Here is a 21132-nt window from a genome sequence, read left to right as displayed (position 1 = left end):
AGCAAGTTCCAGGCCACCCAAGACCACGTAGTGAGACCCTGTCCCAAAAACGGAAATATTTGCATCATCCATGTTCCAGGAGAAAAGAAAAAGAAAATAAAAATATAGAGATTCAGTGAAAGAAGTTTATTTTATAGGAAAAATAATTCCAGGAAACAAAGTAACTCCAAAAGGCTTGGCCAAAAAAGAAACGAAAAAAAAAAAAAAAAAAAGATTCTGTATCACATAGTCAAACTGGCAAAACACCAAGACAAAGAGAATTCCAAAGGCTGCAAAAGGAAAGCCTTAAGCCACTTACAAAGAACACCCACCCACTGGTCAGTCATCACCTTTGAGCATTACCTTACAGCATTATAGTAATTTCAAAACTAGACATGGATACAACCACCAAACGACTGATCCTTTATCTTCAATGAACATTTGTACAAAAACTACCAACAAAATAGAAAATAAGATAGAAGAACAGAAGAAGGTTATAAACTGTGATCATCTGTAATTCTTCCAGGGAAGCAACATGCACAACATGGACATTCACAAGGTTTTGCTGCAATCACATATTGAACAATAAAAACACACACACAAAAAAAAATCTATCCACATTCAGGGGTATACTTGGGATCAAAAGTCTACTCTAGGGCTGGAAGGATAGCTCAGCAGTAAAGAGCATTTACTGCTCTTGCAGGAAGACCCAGGTTCAGTTCCCAGCACCCACATGGCCACTAACAGAAGTCCATAAATCCAATTCCAAGGGATGTGATGCCTCTTCTGACCTCCGCAGGCACTGCACAACACAAGAGCATTTCTGTGCAGGCAAAACACTCATACACATAAAAATAAAATAAAATTTTTTAAAATTAAAAAATCTACCTGAAAGGCCAGGTGGCTAATGTGTATTTACCAATATGTGGTACAGTTTGGAGACAGTATCCAGTGGAGGAAAAGGATGTCAGTCACATGGACAAGACCTTGAGTGGATTGGGGATGTGGGCCCTCTGTTTCTTGGCTTCCTTCTAAAAGGCCAGGGGTGAGGAGCTATGGCCTGGCAGGTACTCCCTGCCATAATCTTCCTCAACACAGGTTCAAGTAACTATCATCTGAAACCTCTGAAAAAAATCAAGAAACAAAATAAATCATTCCAACTTTTAAGAGGTTTACCTCAAATAGTTTTTCAGTGTAACAGAAAGATAATTAAACTTAGCCTGTCAACAGATTTTCCACAAAGGCTTCAAGTACTTATGTTCTGGAACTAAGACTTAAATCTGAGGAAAAGATTAAGGACCCTCTTTTACAGAAATATCTAAAAATAGCTGGGTGTGGTTGCACACACCCACTATCTAGAAGGCAGAGGCAGACAGATCTCTGTGACATGGAGGGCAGCCTACTCTACATAGCCAGTTTCAGGTCACCTGGAGTTACAGGGAGAAGCTGTCTCAAAACAAAACAAAGTAAAATAATCCTCTGAAGAGAAAAGAAAGCAATCAAGAGATGACTATACAAGCTACAGATAGAAAAAAAAATACTGGCAAACTAATTAGTAGAATATATAAGAAACCTAAATACCTAAACAGCAAAAACACGACCTGATTAAATGTAGAAAAATAGCCTGAATAGACATTTCTCTTTTTTAACATTTTATTATTATTTTATGTGTATGAATGTATTGCCTGCACATAGGTAGGTGCACCCATATGGTGCAGTGCCACAGAGGTCAGGAGAGGGTGTGGGATCCCTTGGAAGTGGAGTTAAGGACAGTTGTTAACCTCCATGTGTTTGCTGGGAATCAAGCCTGGGTCCTCTGCAAGAGTAGCCAGTGCTCTTAACTGCTGAGCCATCTCTCCAGCCCCAAATAGACATTTCTTAACTATAACATACAAATAGCTCACAAGTATACCAATATTTAACACACTTAATCATTAGGGAAATGCAATCCAAACCAAAATAATAAAAACCATATTGCAATTGCAACAGCGATACACAATAACAAAGTTGAAAGCACTCATAGATCATGGAGGTATAAATAAGTACAGCTACTACAAAATACACTGTGGGTGCCTCAAAAACTAGACCCAGAACAACTATATTTGTACTATCCCACTGTTGGATACAATCTAAGGAAATGACAAGAGCATTTTGCCGAAAAATCTGCACTCCCACATTTATTATAGCAATGTTCACAAAAGCCAAGATGTATGATTTCTCCAGGGCTAGACCCCTCTGCCCTATAGGAGGATAGGGGCTGAGACATTAGCAGACCACCTGAGAGCTACTGGATCTAGGCTCTGCCTGGTGGTAAGCTTCCCTAAATTATGCCATGCCCAACCCCCTAAGGCCCCATACAAGTCCCCAGTTCTAGACCTCTTTGCCCTAGAGTAGGAGCAGACTCCTCAGCAGACTGCCTGAGACTGCCTGGATCCAGCTTCCACTTGGTGGTGAGCTTCCCCAAATCATGTAGTGCCCAACCCCCTGCATTGGGACATGTGACCCATCCCACTTCGCCAGGGCTAGAACTCTCTACCCTACAGTAGGGACTGAGACCTTAGCAGACATCCTGAGAGTGCCTGGATCTGGCCTACCCATGGTGATCAGCTTCCCCAAATCATACCATGCCCAACCACCTAATAGTGACCATGTGAGACCCCTCCCACTTTGCCAGGGTTAGCATTCTCTGCCCTACAGTAAGGGATGAGACCTTAGCAGACTGCCTGAGAGTGCCAAAATGAGGCTTCCCCTTAGCAAACATCCCAAATTGTGCTGTGAGTTATCTGCTAGTAGGGGTCCAAACATTACAGGAAGCCTGAGTGTACCTGAGTGGTGCCTGACTTGGGCTTCTGTGGGAGCTCCTGAGTAGCTGATCTGAAATCATCAGTTACCTCCAAAATAAAGCCTGGGAGATCCTAAAACCTAGACCAACCAGCTTCACATACCCAGTAAGAAAACCAAGAAAACACCAATAATAAAAACAGATGCAGACTTCAACTCAACAGAAGAAGGCTTCAGTTTGAAACCAGAATCACAAACAAAAGAAATTGACATGCCAAAATAACAACAAAAAATTAAAGATATGGAAAACCAAAACACCAAGTGCCCATCAAACTCCACCAGTTCTGTAGAAGAGTTCTACAAGGAAAATCTTCTAGAGATAGCCCAGGGAACAGAATTTAAAAGAACGACCATAAACATGATCAAAGAATTCAACAAATTTAAAGAATGCACAAACAAACAATCAAAGAACTAAAAGAAGATGAGGGGCTGGAGAGATGGCTCAGTGGTTAAGAACACTGGCTGTTCTTGAAGAAGACCAGGGTTTGAATCCCAGCACCCACATGGCAGCTAACAACTGTCCATAACTCCAGCTCCAGGGGATCCAACAGCATCTTCTGTCCTCCACAGGCATTGGCCAACACGGGTGTACTTACCTACATACAGGCAATACAAAAATACACATAAAATAAAAATAATGTTTTTTAAAAAATAATAAAATAAGCTGGGCATGGTGGCGCATGCCTTTAATCCCAGCAATCCCAGCACTCGGGAGGCAGAGGCAGGCGGATCACTGTGAGTTCAAGGCCAGCCTGGTCTACATAGTGAGTTCCAGGACAGCTGGGGCTACAGGGAGACTCTGTCTCAAAAAGACAATAATTAATAATAATAATAATAATAATAATAATAATAATGAAAAGAAGATAGAGATAAACTTCTGACTAAAGTTAGAAGAGATCAAAACATGAAGAAAACTCAGGCTAAAATGAAGAAGGAAGTGAAAAACTTAACAAGCCAGTTTGAAACAGGAGAAAGTCTGAAGGATAGAATGGAAAACAGAGTATCAACACTGGTGGATAAAGTTGAAGAATTGGACTGTTCAAGCAAAGATTATGAAAATTCTTTTAAAACATAGGAATGAATATGTGGGAAATGTTGGACACCATGTAAAGACCAAATCTATGCATCCTAGAAGAGAAGCACAGGTAAACGGTATTGGCTAGATCTTAAACAGGATTGTAGAAGAGAATTTCCCAAAATTAAGGAAAGACATCCCAATACAAATAAAGAAGCACATAGAACACTATATAGACAGTACCAGAAAAGAAACTCCCCATGGTATATCATAGCAAAACCACTAAATGTACAGAAAAAAGAGAGACTACTGAAACCTACAAAAGAAAAACAAGTCACATATAAAGGAAAACCCATCAAAATTCCAGCTGACTTAGCAATGCAAACTATGAAAGCCAGAAGAGCCTGGAACAAGGTATTTCCTGTTCTAAATGACCATAGATGCTAACAGAAAATACTTTACACAGCAAAACCATCTACTATAGTTGAAGGGGAAAGAAAAATCTTGCACGACACAAATAGGCTGAAAGAATACATGTCCACAAGACCAGCCCTTCAAAGAATACTTTAAGTAATACAAAGAACAGAGAAAGGAACAACCATACCCCAGATGCAACAGAAAGAAACTAAACGAAGGTGTAACTGGGGAAACACAAAATTAGACAGAGAAAGCAAACAGCAATCACAGTGATGGCAACGAATACACATCTTTCAATAACTTAAAGTATCGATGGACTAAATTCCCCAGTCAAAAGACACAGCTAGTTGAATGGATTAAGAAACAAAATTCATCTTTTTATTGTCTGCAAGGAACCCATCTCACTTTCAGCGACAGGCAATACCTTAAGGTGAAGGACAGAAAGAATATTTCAAGCAAATGACACTTAGAAACCAGCAGGGGTTGCAATTCTAATAGCTGACAAAAAATAGACTTCAATCTAAAACTAAACAGAAAAGACAAAGAGGGTCATTCTGATCAAAGGAACAATTAACCAAAAAGATATTACAATCATGAACATATATGTGCCAAATTGTGGTGTACCCAAATTCATAGAAACAACACTCCAGGACTTGAAGACACAGATAAACCCCAACTCAGTAATAATAGGGGACTTCAATATCCCAGTTTCCATTAGAAAGGTCAACCGGACAAAGAACAAACAGAGACAGCTGAATTAAATGATCCCATACTTCAAATGGACCCAACAGATATCATCCAAATATTCCACCCAAGAACCAAAGAACATACTTTCCATTCAGCACCCTATGGAACTTTCTCAAAAATTGACCACATACTGGGGCACAAAACAAACTTCAATAAATACAAAAAAAACAGAAATAATTCCATGCATTCCATTAGACCACAATGCAATAAAGCTTAAAATCAACACTGGAAGAAATGCTAGTCACTACACAAATGCATGGAGATTAAACAACACACTCTTGAATGATGGATGGGTCAAAAGAGAAATTAAGAAAGATAAAAAGTATTCCTGGATTTAAACAAAAAGGACAATACAACACAACAAAACCTCTCTGACACTTTAAAGCAGTCCTGAGAGGGAAGTTTATAGCTCTAAGTGCTTACATTAAAAAATCAGAAACAACACAATAACTGACTTAGCATTGCAACTCAAGCCACTGGAAACGCAAGAACAAATGAAACCCAAACCCAGCAGATCAGGAGAAATAACAAAAACCAAAGAAGAAATTAATGAAATAGAAACAAAGAAAACAATACAGAGAATCAATGAATCTATGAGCTGGTTCTTTGAAAACCTAAACAAGATAGACAGACCTTAGCCCCAGTTAACCAAAAGAAAGAAAGAAAGCAAATCCAAATCAACAAAATCAGAGATGAAAGGGGAAACATCACAACAGACACTCAAAAGAGCTAGAACATTATAAGGGAGTACTTTAAAAACCTATACTTTAGCCAGGTGTGGTAGCACATACCTCTAATCCCAGCACTTGGGAGGCAGAGGCAGGCAGATCTTTATGAGTTCAAGGCCAGCCTGGTCCACATACAGAGTTCCAGGACAGCTGGGGCTGGCTACAGGGAGATCCTGTCTCAAAAAAGACCAAAAACAAACAAACAAGAAAAAAACTATATTAAATTTGAAAAACAGAAATGGATGAATATCTAAAATCATGGGAACCACCAAAGTTAAAAGAAGAGATCAACAGTTTAAAGAGACCCATAACATATAAGGGAACTGAAACAGTAACACAAAATCTCCCAACTGAAAAAAAGCCCAGGCCCAGATGGATTTATAGAAGAATGCTATCGCACATTTAAAGAAGATCTCCAGGCTGGAGAGATGGCTCAGTGGTTAAGAACACTGACTGATCTTGCAGCAGACCCGTGTTTGAATCCCAGTACCCACATGGCAGCTAACAACTGCCCATAACTCCAGTTCCAGAGAGTCCCTTCTGTCCTTTGCGGGCATTGCAGGACAGGGGTGCACTTACTTCCATGCAGGCATAACACTCATACATATAAAATAAAAATAATAAATAAAACATTTTTAAAAAATTTAAAGATCTCCAACCAATACTACTTAAATCATTCAAAAAGATAGAAGCAGAGCGAGAACTCCCAAATTCCTTCTTTGAAACCAGCATCACTCAATACCAAAAGCAAGTAAAGCCACAACCGAAAAAGAAAACTATAGACCCATATCCTTAATAAACATAGATGCAAAAATTAATAAAATACAAACCTCATACAGAAGTACAACAAAAAGATCATTCACCAGGGCTGGAGAGATGGCTCAGCAGTTAAGAGCACTGACTGCTCTTACAGAGGACCTGGGTTTGATTCCCAGCACCCACATGGTGGCTACCAACCATCTGTAGTTCCAGGGGAATCCAATGCCCTCTTCTGACCACTGTGGGCATTTTAAAACACAGGTGCACTTACATATGTGCAGCAATACACATATATACATAAAATAAAAATAATAAAAAAAAAATCATTCACCATGATCAAGTAGGCTTTATTCCAGAGATGCAGGGATGGTTCAATATATACAAGCCAAAAAATGTCATGAATCATATAAATGGACTCAAAGACAAAAACTACATCATCATTTCAATAGATGAAAAGAAGGCCTTTGACAAAATTTAGCATGCATTCATGATAAAAGTTGTAAAGGGAACTGGACTGGAGGGAACATATCTTAACATAATTAAAGCTATAAACAACAAACCCACAGCCAACATCATTCTAAATGGAAAAAAACTGGAAGCATTCCTGTTAAAATCAGGAATTAGTGAAGGATGTCCACTATCTCCACTCCTTTTGAGTACAGTGCTTGAAACTCTTGCTAGAGCAATAAGACAATAGAAAGAAATTAAAGGAGTACTCATTGGAAAAGAAGAGGTCAAATTATCCCTTTTTGCAGATGATATGATGCTATATCTAAGAGATTCCAAAAATTCCACCAGAAAACACCTAGAACTGATCAACACTTTCAGCAAAGTGGCAGGTTATAAAATTAATCTACAAAAAAATCATTACCATTACTATATACCAATAATAAACAACCAGAGAAAGAGTGCAGGAAACGCTCCCATTCACAATAGTCTCAAAAAGAATATTTCAGAATAAACCTGAAAAAAGACACCAAAGATCTCTACAATGAAAATTTTAAGTCTTTAAAGAAAGAGATTCAGGAAGACACCAGGAAGTGGAAGGACCTTCCAATCAATCCTTGAACTAATATTGTCAAAATGACCATCCTACCAAAAACAATATATAGATTCAATGCTATCCCAATTAAAATTCCCATGACATACTTCACAGAATTAGAAAAAAAAATCTTTAAATTTATATGTGTGCTGGATAGCTTTAGTGTCAACTTGACACACCTGGGTTGAGGGAGCCTCAATTGGGGAATTACCTCTATTGGACTTGCCTGTGGCCATGTCTGAGGGACATCTTCTTGATGAGTGATGTGGGAGGGCCCAGCCCACTGTGGGTAGTGCCACCCTTGGGCAGGTGGGCCTGGGTTGCATAAGAAAGCAGGCTGAGCAGGGGCCAGGGGAGCAAGCCTGTAAGCAGCATTCCTCCATGGCCTGTGCTCCAGCTCCTGCCTCCAAGTTCCTGCCCTGAGTTCCTACCTTGGGCTCCCTGATGAACTGCGTGCGACCTGGGAGATGTAAGACAAATAAACCCTTTCCTCCCCAAGTTGGTACTGGTCAGAGTGTTTTGTCACAGCAATGAAGAACAAACTAAGACAATATGGAAGCACAAAAGACCCTGTATAGCCAAAGCAACCCTGAGAACAAAGAGCAATGCTGGGGGGATTACTATACCAGATCTCAAAGTATACTACAGAGCTACAGTCATAAAAGCAGCATGGTACTGGCACAAAAATAGACACATAGAGACACACAGATCAATGGAACATCACTGAAGACCCAAATCTGAGTACATACAATTTCAGTCACCTGATATTTGACAAAGGTGCCAAGAACACACAATGGAGGAAAAACATCATCTTCAGCAAATGATGCTGGCAAAATTGGAATGTGTAGAAGAATGAAACTAGATCCTTACCTTTCACCTTGTACAAAGGCCAACTCCAAATAGATCCAAGACCTCAATGTGAAACTGGAAACTCTGAAACTCTTAGAAAAAAATATTTGCAGTAACCTAGAAAATCTAGGCGTAGAAAAGGACTTTCTAAATCAGATATCAGTTGCTCAAGAATTAAGGTCAACAATAAGAGAAACCTCATTAAAATAAGCTTCTGTACAGCAAAAGAAACAATCAAGAAAGTGAAGAGAAAACCTGCAGAGTGAGAATAAATCTTCACCAGTGACACAGCAGTCAGAGGATTAACATCCAGAACATATAAAGAACCCAAAAAACAAAGCATCAAGAAAACAAATGACCCAATTAAAACAAGGACCAAAGATCTAAACAGAGTTGTCAAAGGAAGAAATAAAACTGGCTAAGAAACATCTTAAAAGTGTTCAACATCAGCCAGTCATGGTGGCGCACACCTTTAATCCCAGCACTTGGGAAGTGGAGGCTGGCGGAGCTCTGTGAATTTCAGGCCAGCTGAGGCTACAGGGAGACCCTGTCTCAAAAAGATGAAAAAAAAAAAAAAAAAAAGTGTTCAACACCGTTAGTAATTAGGGAAATGCAAATTATTACCACATTAAGATTTCATCTTACTCCAGTCAGACTGGCTAAGATCAAGAAAACAAATGATAACAAATGCTGACAAGGATGTGGACAAAGGGGAATGCTCATTCACTGCTGTTGGGATTGCAAACTCACGCATCCCCTATTGAAAGTAGTGTGGAGAACTCAAAAAACTAAAAATAGGGGCTGGAGAGATGGCTCAGTGGTGAAGAATAATGACTGTTCTTGCAGAAGACCCGGGTTTGAATCTCAGCATCCACATGGCAGCTAACAACTGTCCAAAACTCCAGTTCCAGGGGATCCAAAGGCATCTTCTGTCCTCCGAGGGCATTGCACAACGCAGGTGCGCTGACCTACATGCAGGCATAACATTCATACACATAAAATAAAAAATTAAAAAAATAAAAATGAACCTACTATATGACTTGATTATACCACTCCTTGACATATACCCAAAGAACTCATCCTATTGCAGAGACACTTGTACAACCATGTTTGTTGCTGCTCTTTTCACAATAGCTAATAGATGGAAGCAATCTAAGTGCCCCTCAACTGATGAATGGTTAACAAAAATGTGGTACATTTTCACAATGGAGTTCTACTCAGCAGTAAAGAAAGATCAAATAATGAAATATGCAGGTAAATGGATGGATCTAGGAACTGTTATACTAAGTGAAGTAACACAGACTCAGAAAAACAAAAGACATATGTTCTCCCTCATTTGTGGATCCTTAGCACCAGCTCCTTATAAGTGAGTGCATATCCTGATGTAACTGCAGGAACCTGGAAAGTGGAAGGGAACCAGGGACGTAAAGGGAAAGAAGGAACCTGAGAGAGAAGAACAGTAGGAGACAGGCGTTACTAAGGGAGAAATATGTAAAAAAGGAGTAGTTAAAGGGGATGGGGGGTGCTATATAAAGAACTATGGGAATAAAGAAGAAGAAGGAGCTCAAAGAGGTGGGACCACAGCATATAGGAATTATCAAGAGAGAAATGGGAAAAACGGGGACACTTGAAATGGGAAGGGCAGGGAGGGAGGATAAGACAGGGAGAGAGGAGATATAAATAGTGCCTAGCTAGTATAAAAAAAAAAAAAAAGAAACAGAAGAAATCGTATTAGTCCAAAAACCTACTCAAGAATTACATACAACATCCCTACATGATTCTGTGAGTATAGCTGAAGACTACTTAAAAAGGAACAGTGCTAGACAAAAGAAACCTTCCTTTGAGCTGTTGGCCAGGGTACACCAAGAGACTCTCAAAATTGTCGCCACAGCCCTTGACTGCCTCCAAGAACTCGATGGTGAAGACCCTATTGCTGAAGACAGGACATACTTCTGACACAGGATTTGGGGCAATGGAGCTGAAGTGAGCTGGAAGCCACCTCCCCTGAGGGCTAGCTCTCAGAGCTTTAGAGAGCACTACCACTATACAAGCTTCTAAGGGAAAACATCAATCAAATGGTACAACCTAGTTTAAATGCCTAAAAACCACATCAGTGACCACATCAAACATCACTGGTGCAGTAGTGGCACTTTTATCTTAGGGGTAATCAAAAGCTACCTAATTGGACTTAAAGACCACTAAATGGGAGGAAACTCATGTGTGGTATTGTAAACCTAGACAAATACAGAGAGCTGAAGAGGTCATAGATCTTAGAGAAAACCCCAAGGCTCTCGTATCCTAGGCAAATGTAATCTCTTACTATGTGCAGAATATGGATCCTTAACTTTACGGACAAGTATTCCAGTCACTACCCATCAAAGTAGCTTCTTTTTCAACATAGATTATTACAGAGTCACACAGATTCTCTATGAATTGCCTAAGTCTAAGTGGCACATGTAGCACACAACCTCTATACCTAAGACTCACAGAACACAGAACAAGGGAACGAAGAGAACACTAATTCATCTTTCAGTTCTCATCAATGAAGCTCCCTCATACAACAGAGGGCCAAGAGCACACACAAGGCCACAAATGGCCAAAACACAGAGAATAAGAGTCGGCAGAGTGTGGGTCCTTGGACAGAACTCCTATATTGAGGTCCACCCACTCAGGGCTCAGGGACCATTGCAGAAGGGGGGCAGAAAGGTTGTAAGAGCCAGAGAGGAGGTGCATGACCATACAGAAATGGTCCTACAGGCACCTGGGACCCTTCTCATACAAACCTACACCAATGGTGTCAGGGTGCATAAGACCCATGGAAACTTAGGCAGACAAAATTCCAGAACAGAACTGTTGAAATGAACATGAAGCCCCAATCTTAGTCAAAGAATTATTGGCAGCTGATTAGTGCTGGGTGAGAAAGAGCTGATCTTCTTGAAGGGAGAGACTTTAGATAGGCTATCTAATTCCCAGTGGATGAACTTGCACCAAAGGACATCTAGGGGACACTAACTTCACACACTAGGCCTTAATACAAATGACAGAATGTATGAACTCCAGTGGGGGGGAGGCAGTTGATGACCACACACACACACACACACACACAACTATGGGAGGGTGCCAAAGGGGAAGGGAAAGGAGGTATGAAGATGATTTTCTGTTTGAAATACACAAAAATTAAATTTAAAAAGAAATTTAAAAAGAAAAAGTTGATAAGTTGACCTTGAGGCAAAAACTTCTTTTGACCATTCTTCACTCAGTTGAAGCCCTCCTGAGAAGAACTCCAGAAAGATGGATGTGAAATGCCCTGGTGACTCACTACCAGGTCTACATCAACCTCACAAAAAGTTTTATAGGACTTCAGCCCTCAACCCAGCAAGCCTGTTGCTGGATAATGATCCAGAGCAGCTTCTACATGACTGTGTTGAAGTGACAGACCTGATTCAATCCACGAGGCAAGACTTTACTTGTGTCAGATGAGGTATTATGTACAGATGGGAACCGCTTCGTCTTAAATGGCCTCAGGTATGCTGGAGCTGTGGTTGTCACAAAAGGCCAGACTATCTGGGCCCAGTCCCTCAGCAGAGGAACGTGCTTCCGCCCAAGGAACGGAACTCATAGAGTTGACCCAAGCACTCCGATGGGGAAGTGATAAGGCTACCACTGTGTATACAGACAATCGGTATGCATTTGCCACTGCTCATGGACATGGAGCTCTGTACAGAGAAAAAGGACTCCTCACCTGGCTGGGAAGGAGATAAAAAACAAAGAGAAAATCTTAGCTCTACTAGAAGCCATATGGCCACTCAAAAGGGTGGCCATTGTGCACTGCAAAGGACATCAGAAGGGGGATTCCCCCGAGGCACAGGATAATTGGGTAGCTGACTTAGTGGCCCAGGAGGTGGCCCTAGAACTAATAGGGTCTCTCCAAATCTTGATTGTGATGCCAGAACCAAGTTTACCCCACAAACCCACCTATGAGTCAGAAGAAGAGACATGGGCACAACAGGAGGGCACAAAACAGGGAAGAGGGGGATGGTGGGTGTTACTAGCTGGAAGAGTCATCCTCCTGGCGGCTCTAGGAAGGCAACTGGTGACCCAGCTTCACCAATTCACTCACCAAGGGGTTAGAAGAACTGTTGAACTCCTGCAGCCTAAGGTATTACATCCCACACCTAGACCACGTCACAAGGGATGTTGTATCCAAGTGTTCTACCTGTGCCCAAGTGAATCCTAAAGGAGGGAAGAAAGCCCCAGAAGGAATCTGCACTCTCAGTGACACACGGCACATGGGAAACATTAAGAACTGGACTTTACTGGTTAAGCCAACTGTCTTCGGGTACAAGTATCTTTTGGTTTTCGTGGACATGTTTTCTGGATGGGTGGAAGCCTATCCCACCTGGACTGGGGTAGGACTTTCAAAGAGACTCTGAATGTTCCCAATACAAACAATATATGCCTGTGCTGAAAGATTTACCAATAACTTTCATCAGATCATTATACATTATATAAGCATATTGCAAAGTCACATTATTCTTTTGAAATGTGAGATATTACTATGTCAGCTAAAATACATATCAAAATAGTATTAAAACCAACAATATCAACAAAGAAAATAATTGCTACCAAGACTTACAGGGCAGTTAGACTCACCCAAGAACACCAGGCTGCTGTAGTTCTCCAGCATCACGTCCCTGTAGAGGGTCCTCTGAGCAGCATCCAGGTCCTGCCACTCATGCCAGGTGAAGTCCACGGCTACATCCTCAAAGGACACCAACCCCTGCAATGACACATTTATCTTCCACCCAAGTCCTCAGGCTTGAGGAAAGAAAACGAGAGCTCCCTTTTTTCTATTTATGTGTTTCTTAGCAGTGTCTTATTAAGCAGGTGCAGCTTGATCTGTATTCTGTACTATGGGAGAAAGAAAAATCAATACAAATACCTCACCTCTGTATTAATGTAGTGATTTACAAAAGTATGACCAATAAGTTTTATAAGGAATTATAACAGACAAAATATGGAGACTACATGTGTAAGGTCTACGTTAGTAACAGCAAGAAAAAGGTGTTAAACCAAGCTACATAAAAATATTAAATTTAAATCCCAGCAGAGGCAGGCAGGTCTCTGTGAGTTCAAGGCCAGCCTGGTCTACACAGTTCATAGTGCCATGCCAGCTGGGGCTACATGGAGACACTGTCTCAAAAACACACACTCCAAAAAAATTTAATTAAATCTTTGAAGAATGAACAACCTAATCAAAAGGTAAGCATTGGGGCTGAAGGCATGGCACTGTGGCTTGGTGCCGAGGTGAAATTAAGTTCAAATCCTAGTATCTATAAGTAGAATAGGTTTCATTCTTCAAATGTTGGTCACAATTAAATATAGACTGATACAAATGGAGGGGGACAAAAAGTTGGGGAACAGTAAAAGCTTTCTGAGCATGCAACCATCAAAGTTAATTTAGTATCAAATGTGAAATGGACACAATGCTTCCTGGGCAATTTCAATGCAGCATTTTTTGTGAGCACACTATGCACTTACTTCACACTCTGCACCCCAGAGTGCCAATGAGCTCTAAGTACAAAAGCTTCATTCAGGGCTAGGGAGGTGCCTCGGCAGTTAAGAGCACATACTACTCTTAGGCCCGGCATGGTGGTGTACACCTTTAATCTCAGTACTTGGAAGGCATAGGCAGGTTGATCCAAGCCAGCTGGGGCTACAATTTTTTTTTTTTAAAAAAAAAAAAAAAAAAAAAAAAAAAAAAAAAAAGAAAGGAAAAAAAAGAGGACATACTGCTCTTGCAGAGAAGCAGAGTTTGGTTCTCAGTACCCGCATCAGATGGCTCTCAGCAGTCTATGTACTCCAGCTCCAGGGGCTCCAATGCCCACCTTGGCCTTCTTGGGTACCTGCGCTCATGTACACATAGCCACATACATAAATGTAATTTTTTTACGTGTTATTTTTATTTTATGTGTATGAGTGTATTGCCTACATATATGTAAGTGCACCTGTGTTGTGCAATGCCCTCAGAGGTCAGAAGAGGGTGCTGGATCCCGTGGACTGGAGTTATGGATGATTGTGAGCCACCATGTGAGTGCTGGGAATCAAACCCGAGTCCTCTGCAACAGCAGCCAGTGCTCTTAACCACTAAGCCATCTCTCCAGCCACCATAAACGTAATTTTAAAAATGAAATCTTTTTTCTTGGTGTTTTATTTTTGTCTTTTTGAGACAGGGTCTCCCCGTAGCCCCAGCTGTCCTGGAACTCACCATATAGACCAGGCTGGCCTTGAACTCACAAAGATCTGCCTACCTCTACCTCCCAAGTGCTGGGATTAAAGGCATGTGCCACCACGCCCAGCAATTAAATCTTTTAAAAAATTTAAACATAGGGCTAGAAGAATGATACCTGACCTGTATGTGTAATTTCAGCACCCAGTAGGCTGAGGTACAGGTATTATTGAGAGTCTGAAGCCAGTCAGGGCTACAGAGTACCAGGCCAACCTAGACTATAGAATGAGCCTTTTCAAAAGCAAATAGGCGCCTGGTGTTGAGGCACATCCCTTTAATCCCAGCATTCAGGAGGCAGAGATGTGAGTTTTCAAGTCCAACCTGGTCTACACAGTGAATTCCAGGCCAGCCATGGGTACATAGTGAAACCCTGTCTCAAAACAAACAAGAAACTAAACTAATTTATAGAGAGTCTTTTTTTTTTTTTTTTTTTCTTTTTGATACAGGGTCTCCTTGTAGCCCCAGCTGTCCTGGAACTCACTACGTAGACCAGGCTGGCCTCGAACTCACAAAGATCCGCCTGCCTCTGCCTCCCAAGCACTGGGATTAAAGGTGTGCGCTACCACACCCAGCAATTTTAAAGTTAGACAACTGTAATATCTTTGAAATTTTACCTACAATATTTTGGCTACAGCAATTTAACACTTTTCTTTTAGTAGTTATTTAGTATTTTGCATTGTGTGTGCACATTGAGAAGTCCTAATTCATCATTCTGTTGTTGATTTCTATAGGAATTCTGTTTCTTTTTCCTACAGCCCTGTTTCTTTTTCATCCTAATTTATTTAACATTATAGAATACTAAATTTCAATGTTTTATATTTATTTTCATATTATATATTTTATTATTACATACTTTTCACATACTCTGAGTCATAATATTACCATTTCTTTTACTAATTGTAACACATCTAACAATTTCTTTTTTGAGACATGATCTCACTGTGTAAACCTGGCTGGCCTGCAACTCACCATGTAGACCAGTCTGCCTCTATGTCTGGCTTCAGCATGCTGGGAATAAAGGTGTGCATCACCTGGCCCAACGATCTTTTTAAAAAAAATTTTTTTAAAAACTGTTGTACTCACATTTGTCTCACATATCTTGGTCAGAGAATTAACTGCTAAATTTTTGTTGCTGTTTTGTTTTGTTTTGTTTTGAGACAGGGTCTCCCTGGTAACCCTGGCTGGCTCAAATTCAGAGATCAGTCTGCCTCTGCCTACTAAGTGCTAGGATTACAGGCATGTGCTACCATGTCTGGCCTGTTAAAAATTTTTGCAAATACTTGAGTATTATTTTGTGTTTCTAGTTCCAACTCAATTATTAATCTGCACTGCTTTGATTATTTTACCTATCATTACCTATCAAAAGGTATCATTAAAACCTTTTGTGTTGTTTTTCTCTGGGTGTTTTAAAGATTTACTATTTATCTTTGGAGGTATCAATTTGACTATCATCTACCTAAAGATGGCCTTACTTGTATTTTCTTCTTGGTTTAAAAAAAATTAGGCATTCTTCCAATTTGAGGGGCAGTTTCATTTATTTGAGCTAATTTCTACCAATTTCAACTTTTACGCCTGTCCTCTCCTTCTCTGTGACTGTTCCCAAGGTTCTATTTTGTTTTGTCATACTGTTGTCATTCCATCAAATAGCTAATTTCTGTGGCTCCGCCTTTGACATTCTTTGTTTCAAATCCCTAAAGTGGGGCTAGAAAGATGGCTCGGCAGTAAGGAGCACTGGCTGGTTGGTTCCCAGCCCCCACATGGCAGCAGGCCTCTGTGGGCTTTGCACACACGGGTGCACTTACATGCAGGTAAAATGTTCACACACATAAAAATAAATATCAAATCCCTAAAGGTCAAACTGAACCTTTCCATTTCATTATCTTTCTATCTGGTTCTTTTTAATCATTTTATTATCTGCTGAGGTTTCATATGCAATCCTTCATTATAATTATTTTCCTTTACTCCATTAACATTTATATTAGCTAATTCCAAATTCTTGTGGACTAATTTTTAACAATTTAGATATCTTAGAAATGATTTCTATTGCCTGGTTTTAATCTATTTTATAATCTTACTCTATTTGTGATGGTACAAGAAAATCTTTTTGAATGAGTCATCTACAAACAACTAAAGTACATTTCTCAGTTTTCTGGGGGTGGGTAATCCACGAACTCAATACCCATAGATTCATCATCTAGCAATGGCTAGTAATCTCCAGTGCCACAAAAAAGCAAAAATTGTAAAAAGAGCCTCACTGTCACTGCAGACCTCTCATAAAGCACTATTCCCACCCATGAGGGTTCTGCTTTGCCTGACAGATCATCTACTACCTGTTAATACCGGGGCACTGGGGATTATGTTGGAACAGAGATTTTGTAAGAGACACAGAAATGTAACCCATAGCATATTAGATTAGATTTTCCTGCTCCTATGTGTCTCATATATTTTAAAATTACATACTAAAAACTATAAAAAAGAGTTACAAATATCAGGCTGGAGAGATGGCTCAGCGGTTAAGAATACTGGCTGCTCTTCCAGAGGACCCAGCAATAAATCTCAGCATGTGGGAGGCAGAGGCAAGTGGATCTCTGTGAGTTCCAGGCTAACTGGGCTGCATAGGAGCTTCAAGGTCACATGCTTCTATTGTTTCTCTGATGCCCTGACAATCAAGAATATTGCTATGGGGGCATAGGGGTGGCAGCTGGAGAGATGGCTTGGCAGTTAAGAGCACTGGCTGTTCTTGCAGAGGACCCAGGTTCAGTTCCCAGCACCCACATGGTAGCTCACAACCATCCATAACTCCAGTTCCAGGGAATCCAAACCTCTCTGGCCTCCATGGACATTTCGTATGCACAGTACACATACACATACATACATGCAAGCAAACTACTCATACACATAAAATAAGAATACATTAGAAGATAAAGAGCTAAGACACCCAGCACATCGATTCCTTCTTTCCTATGAAATGCACCTGCTACTGAAAACACAGGATGTTGATTATTGTGTGGTGCTTAAATGAGAATGCCCCCCACAGGCTCCAAGTATTTGAACACTTGGTCCCCAGCTATTGGCACTGTTTGGAGCAGGTCATGGAACCATCAGAAGGTGTGGCCATGCTGGAGGAAGCATGTCACTGAGGGCAGGGTTAAGGGCATATGGCCGCAACCACTTTCAGTTTGTCCCTCTGTTTCTCGTGCCTGCTAGAAGATGTGTGCCCTCAGCTTCCTGCTCTGAGGACCTCTACTGCCATGCCTCCCCATCATAGTAACACACATAGTAAAAAGTAACTGTACTCTATAAGGATTGCTACTCTGGCCAGGTGTGGTGGCGCATGCCTTTAATCCCAGCACTTGGGAAACAGAGGCAGGCAGATCTCTGTGAGTTCAAGGCCAGCTTGTTCTACACAGTGAGTTCCAGGACAGCTGTGGCTACAGGGAGATCCTGTCTCAAAAAAAGACAGAAAGAATTGTTACTTTGCATCAAGCTCTTGTTTTTATTTATCTTTTTTGTGGGTTTTTTTTTGTTTTTTTTTTTTTTTTTTTTTTTTTTTTTGAGACAGGATCTCCTTGTAGCCACAGCTAGCCTGGAACTAGACCAGGCTGGCCTTGATCTCAAAGAGATCCATCTGCCTCTGCCTCCCAAGTCCAGAGATTAAAGGCTGTGTGCCATCACACCCAGCTTAGCTCTGGGCTTTTTTTCTTTCTTTTTTTCGGTCTTTTTGAGGCAGGGTCTCCTTGTAGCCTCAGCTGGCCTAGAACTCACTATGCAGACCAGGCTGACCTTGAACTCACAGATATCCGCCTGCCTCTGCCTCCCAAGTGGTGGGATTAAAGGTGTGCACCATCACACCCAGCTTAGTTCCAGCTTTTTTGTGTGTTTTTTGTTTTCTTTTTTTATTTTCAGTTGGATTAAGACAGAGTTTCATGTAACCCAGGCTGGCCTTGTTCTCACTATGTAAACAAAGATGACCTCGAAACACCTGATACTGCTGCCTTTACCTTCCAAGCCCTGGGATTACAATCATGTATCACCACACCCAGCTCCATCAAATTCTTACTAGAAGACAGAAGCATAATTTATGAAGCCAAGTGAATGATGAGGATGGCATTGAGTTCAAGACCAGTCTTGACTACACAGCAAGATGCTGTCTTAAGGAACACTAAAATAGAAAAAAGAGAAATGAGTGTTTTCCTGAGTTGATTGATTTTACAGATTAGAGTCAAGGCTCAATGAGGTTAGTATTACTACATGGAACTCAAAAGCTAATGAGCAGCTCACAGGACTTGCACCAAGCAGGACAGGGCCGAAAACTTAGGGCAGATGAGTAAAGGAATAAATCCCTAAAGCAAGCAAATAGGGTCAGTAAGACACAATAAAGAGGGCACACTTCCTGCTGCTTCTTGGTCTCTGACAAGGCCTTATTTTTAATTCTACCAAGGCCCCTTCAGCTAACCTTAGTCACTTAACCCTGACTATCTCACCTTAGAGATGTGACTTATCAGACTTCTTTAAGTTGACCAATTCAAAATTAGGATAAGGAAAACCACAAAAAGAAAAAAAAAACACCTTAAAACCTAGGTACTCCCCTAGGGTAGCATCTGGTTGGATTCTTGGTTTCCAGGTCCCCTCTTGTAGAGACCTTCATCTTTCTGTATGAATGTGTATGTATGTGTGATTCTTTATGTGTATGGATATGACTTATCTTTCAATAAAAGTTTGTCTCCAGGTGCGGTAGTCTTTAATCCCAGGCAGAGGCAGTTGGATCTCTGTGAGATCCAGGCCAGCCTGGCCAACATATAAACTTCCAGGCCAGCTGGGACTACAAAGAGACCTTGTCTCGGAAAAAAAAAAAAAAAAAATAGGAGTAGTTTTTAGTTTGTCTTTTGTCAGTTTCTCTTTGCTGGTCTGAGATTTATTTCTCCCGCATTTAAATGTTTTAATTGGCTGAGAAAACAAACCCAACTAAAATCCTTAGATTGAAAACATGCCAATTGCAACATACAGGAACAGAGGCCTGATTCATTTTACCTTATCCAGTAGAAGTGTACACTGAGGCCCAGAGAGTTTTTAAAAGATAAAAAGCTTCTCAGTGTCCTAAGTCTTCCGAATGAATTTCATTGCCCACAAAAGACCTGGAGCTGGTAACATCTTGGGCCTTTCTTCTCTGTTCCCAAGGAGGGGGATGGAGAAGCAGCATAGTAAATGAATACAAGATCTGAACAGGGGCTGAAGAGATGGCTCAGTGGTTAAGAGCACTGGCTGCTCTTGCAGAAGACCTGGGTTTGATTCCCAGAACCCACATGGCAGATAACAACTGCTCATTAACTCCATCCAGCTCCAGGGGATCCAATGCCCTTTTCTGGCCTCTACAGGCATTGTACATACCATGCAATAGGCAAAACACATTCATACACATAAAAATAAAATCCTAAAAGAAACCAGATCTGAACATTTACAATGGGTAGACTGTGTGAGGGGACGTTTCTGGGGGTCATTCTGGTATTGTCACTGATGGTTGGAGTGGGCCTCCAAAAGTCCAGAGCCACAGAGGAAAAGTCCCTAGTTCTCCACCTTTGTTTTGCAAGAACCAAAGGAGGCTACAGTGGCTATCCTGGTTCGCATCCTCCAATCCTGGCGCTGCAAGGGAGGCTGATATGAGAACGGGGACTTTTTCTAAGCAGTAGAACAGTCTGGAAAATGAAAGACAGCAATAAGTGGGGCTGACTCCTGGCCTCCTTCCCCTCTTCATATCTGCCTGGTCTCTAGGCACCTCTCCCTCAACTTTAGGTGGGTCCTCAGAAACTATTCCTCCTGTCTGTAGCAGTGGAGTACAGGCTGGAAACAGCTCTGTTCTGTTGCCTTCAGCTGCCTAGAGTTCTTTTCAGAACCTCTACTCTACTTCCATAGGCCACACCTCCAACCCTCGGATCTCCTCAAAAGTCCCTCCACTCTGAGATGCCTTCCACATCTGTTCTCTCGGAGCCCTTTCCCTCAACTCTGCCCCCCTCAAAACACTTCTCTTCATTTAGTCCTAAACCGCTTTGGACATCCCTCCCCTTCAAACCCTCAGTACCTCCCTCAGAATCTTTCAAGACAAAAAGATCAAAAATAAAAAGCATAATTCCCACAGTCCATACAGTAACTAACTCCCAATGGCCTTTGCCATCTCATCCCAAATACGTATCTAAGGGAGGACAAGCAGTTCTACAAAATTTACCACCTCAAGATAATGAGCTGCCCTCTTGAACTGCATTCAGATATGACCAGACACAAATGGTCAGAGACAAGGTCAGGTAAAGTCTCAGAACTGCTATAAAAGCTCATTGCTTCTATCTATAATGTCTATTTTTTTTTTCCAGACAGGGTCTCCCCATAGTCCCAGCTGGCCTCAGTCTCACAGAGATCCACCTGCCTCAGCCTCCCAAGTGCTGAGATTAAAGGTATGTACCACCAGGCCCAGGCC

At 41.1% G+C, this 21132-nt stretch overlaps 1 protein-coding gene across 1 annotated transcript in view; it reads right to left on the bottom strand.

Moving 5' to 3' along the window:
* LOC103736348 (zinc finger protein 345) overlaps nt 1-21132 on the bottom strand; it is a 41036-nt gene that overhangs the window by 10504 nt on the left and 9400 nt on the right. The window contains exon 2 of the mRNA XM_008835824.3: nt 13031-13157. Coding sequence (XP_008834046.1) covers nt 13031-13157 — 127 coding nt within the window. The remainder of the gene's footprint in view (nt 1-13030; nt 13158-21132) is intronic.

Source organism: Nannospalax galili, unplaced genomic scaffold (genome assembly GCF_000622305.1).
Source record: "Nannospalax galili isolate Female #2095 unplaced genomic scaffold, S.galili_v1.0 scaffold558, whole genome shotgun sequence".
Lineage (NCBI taxonomy): Eukaryota > Metazoa > Chordata > Mammalia > Rodentia > Spalacidae > Nannospalax > Nannospalax galili.
This window is presented reverse-complemented; position numbering and strand designations above follow the sequence as displayed.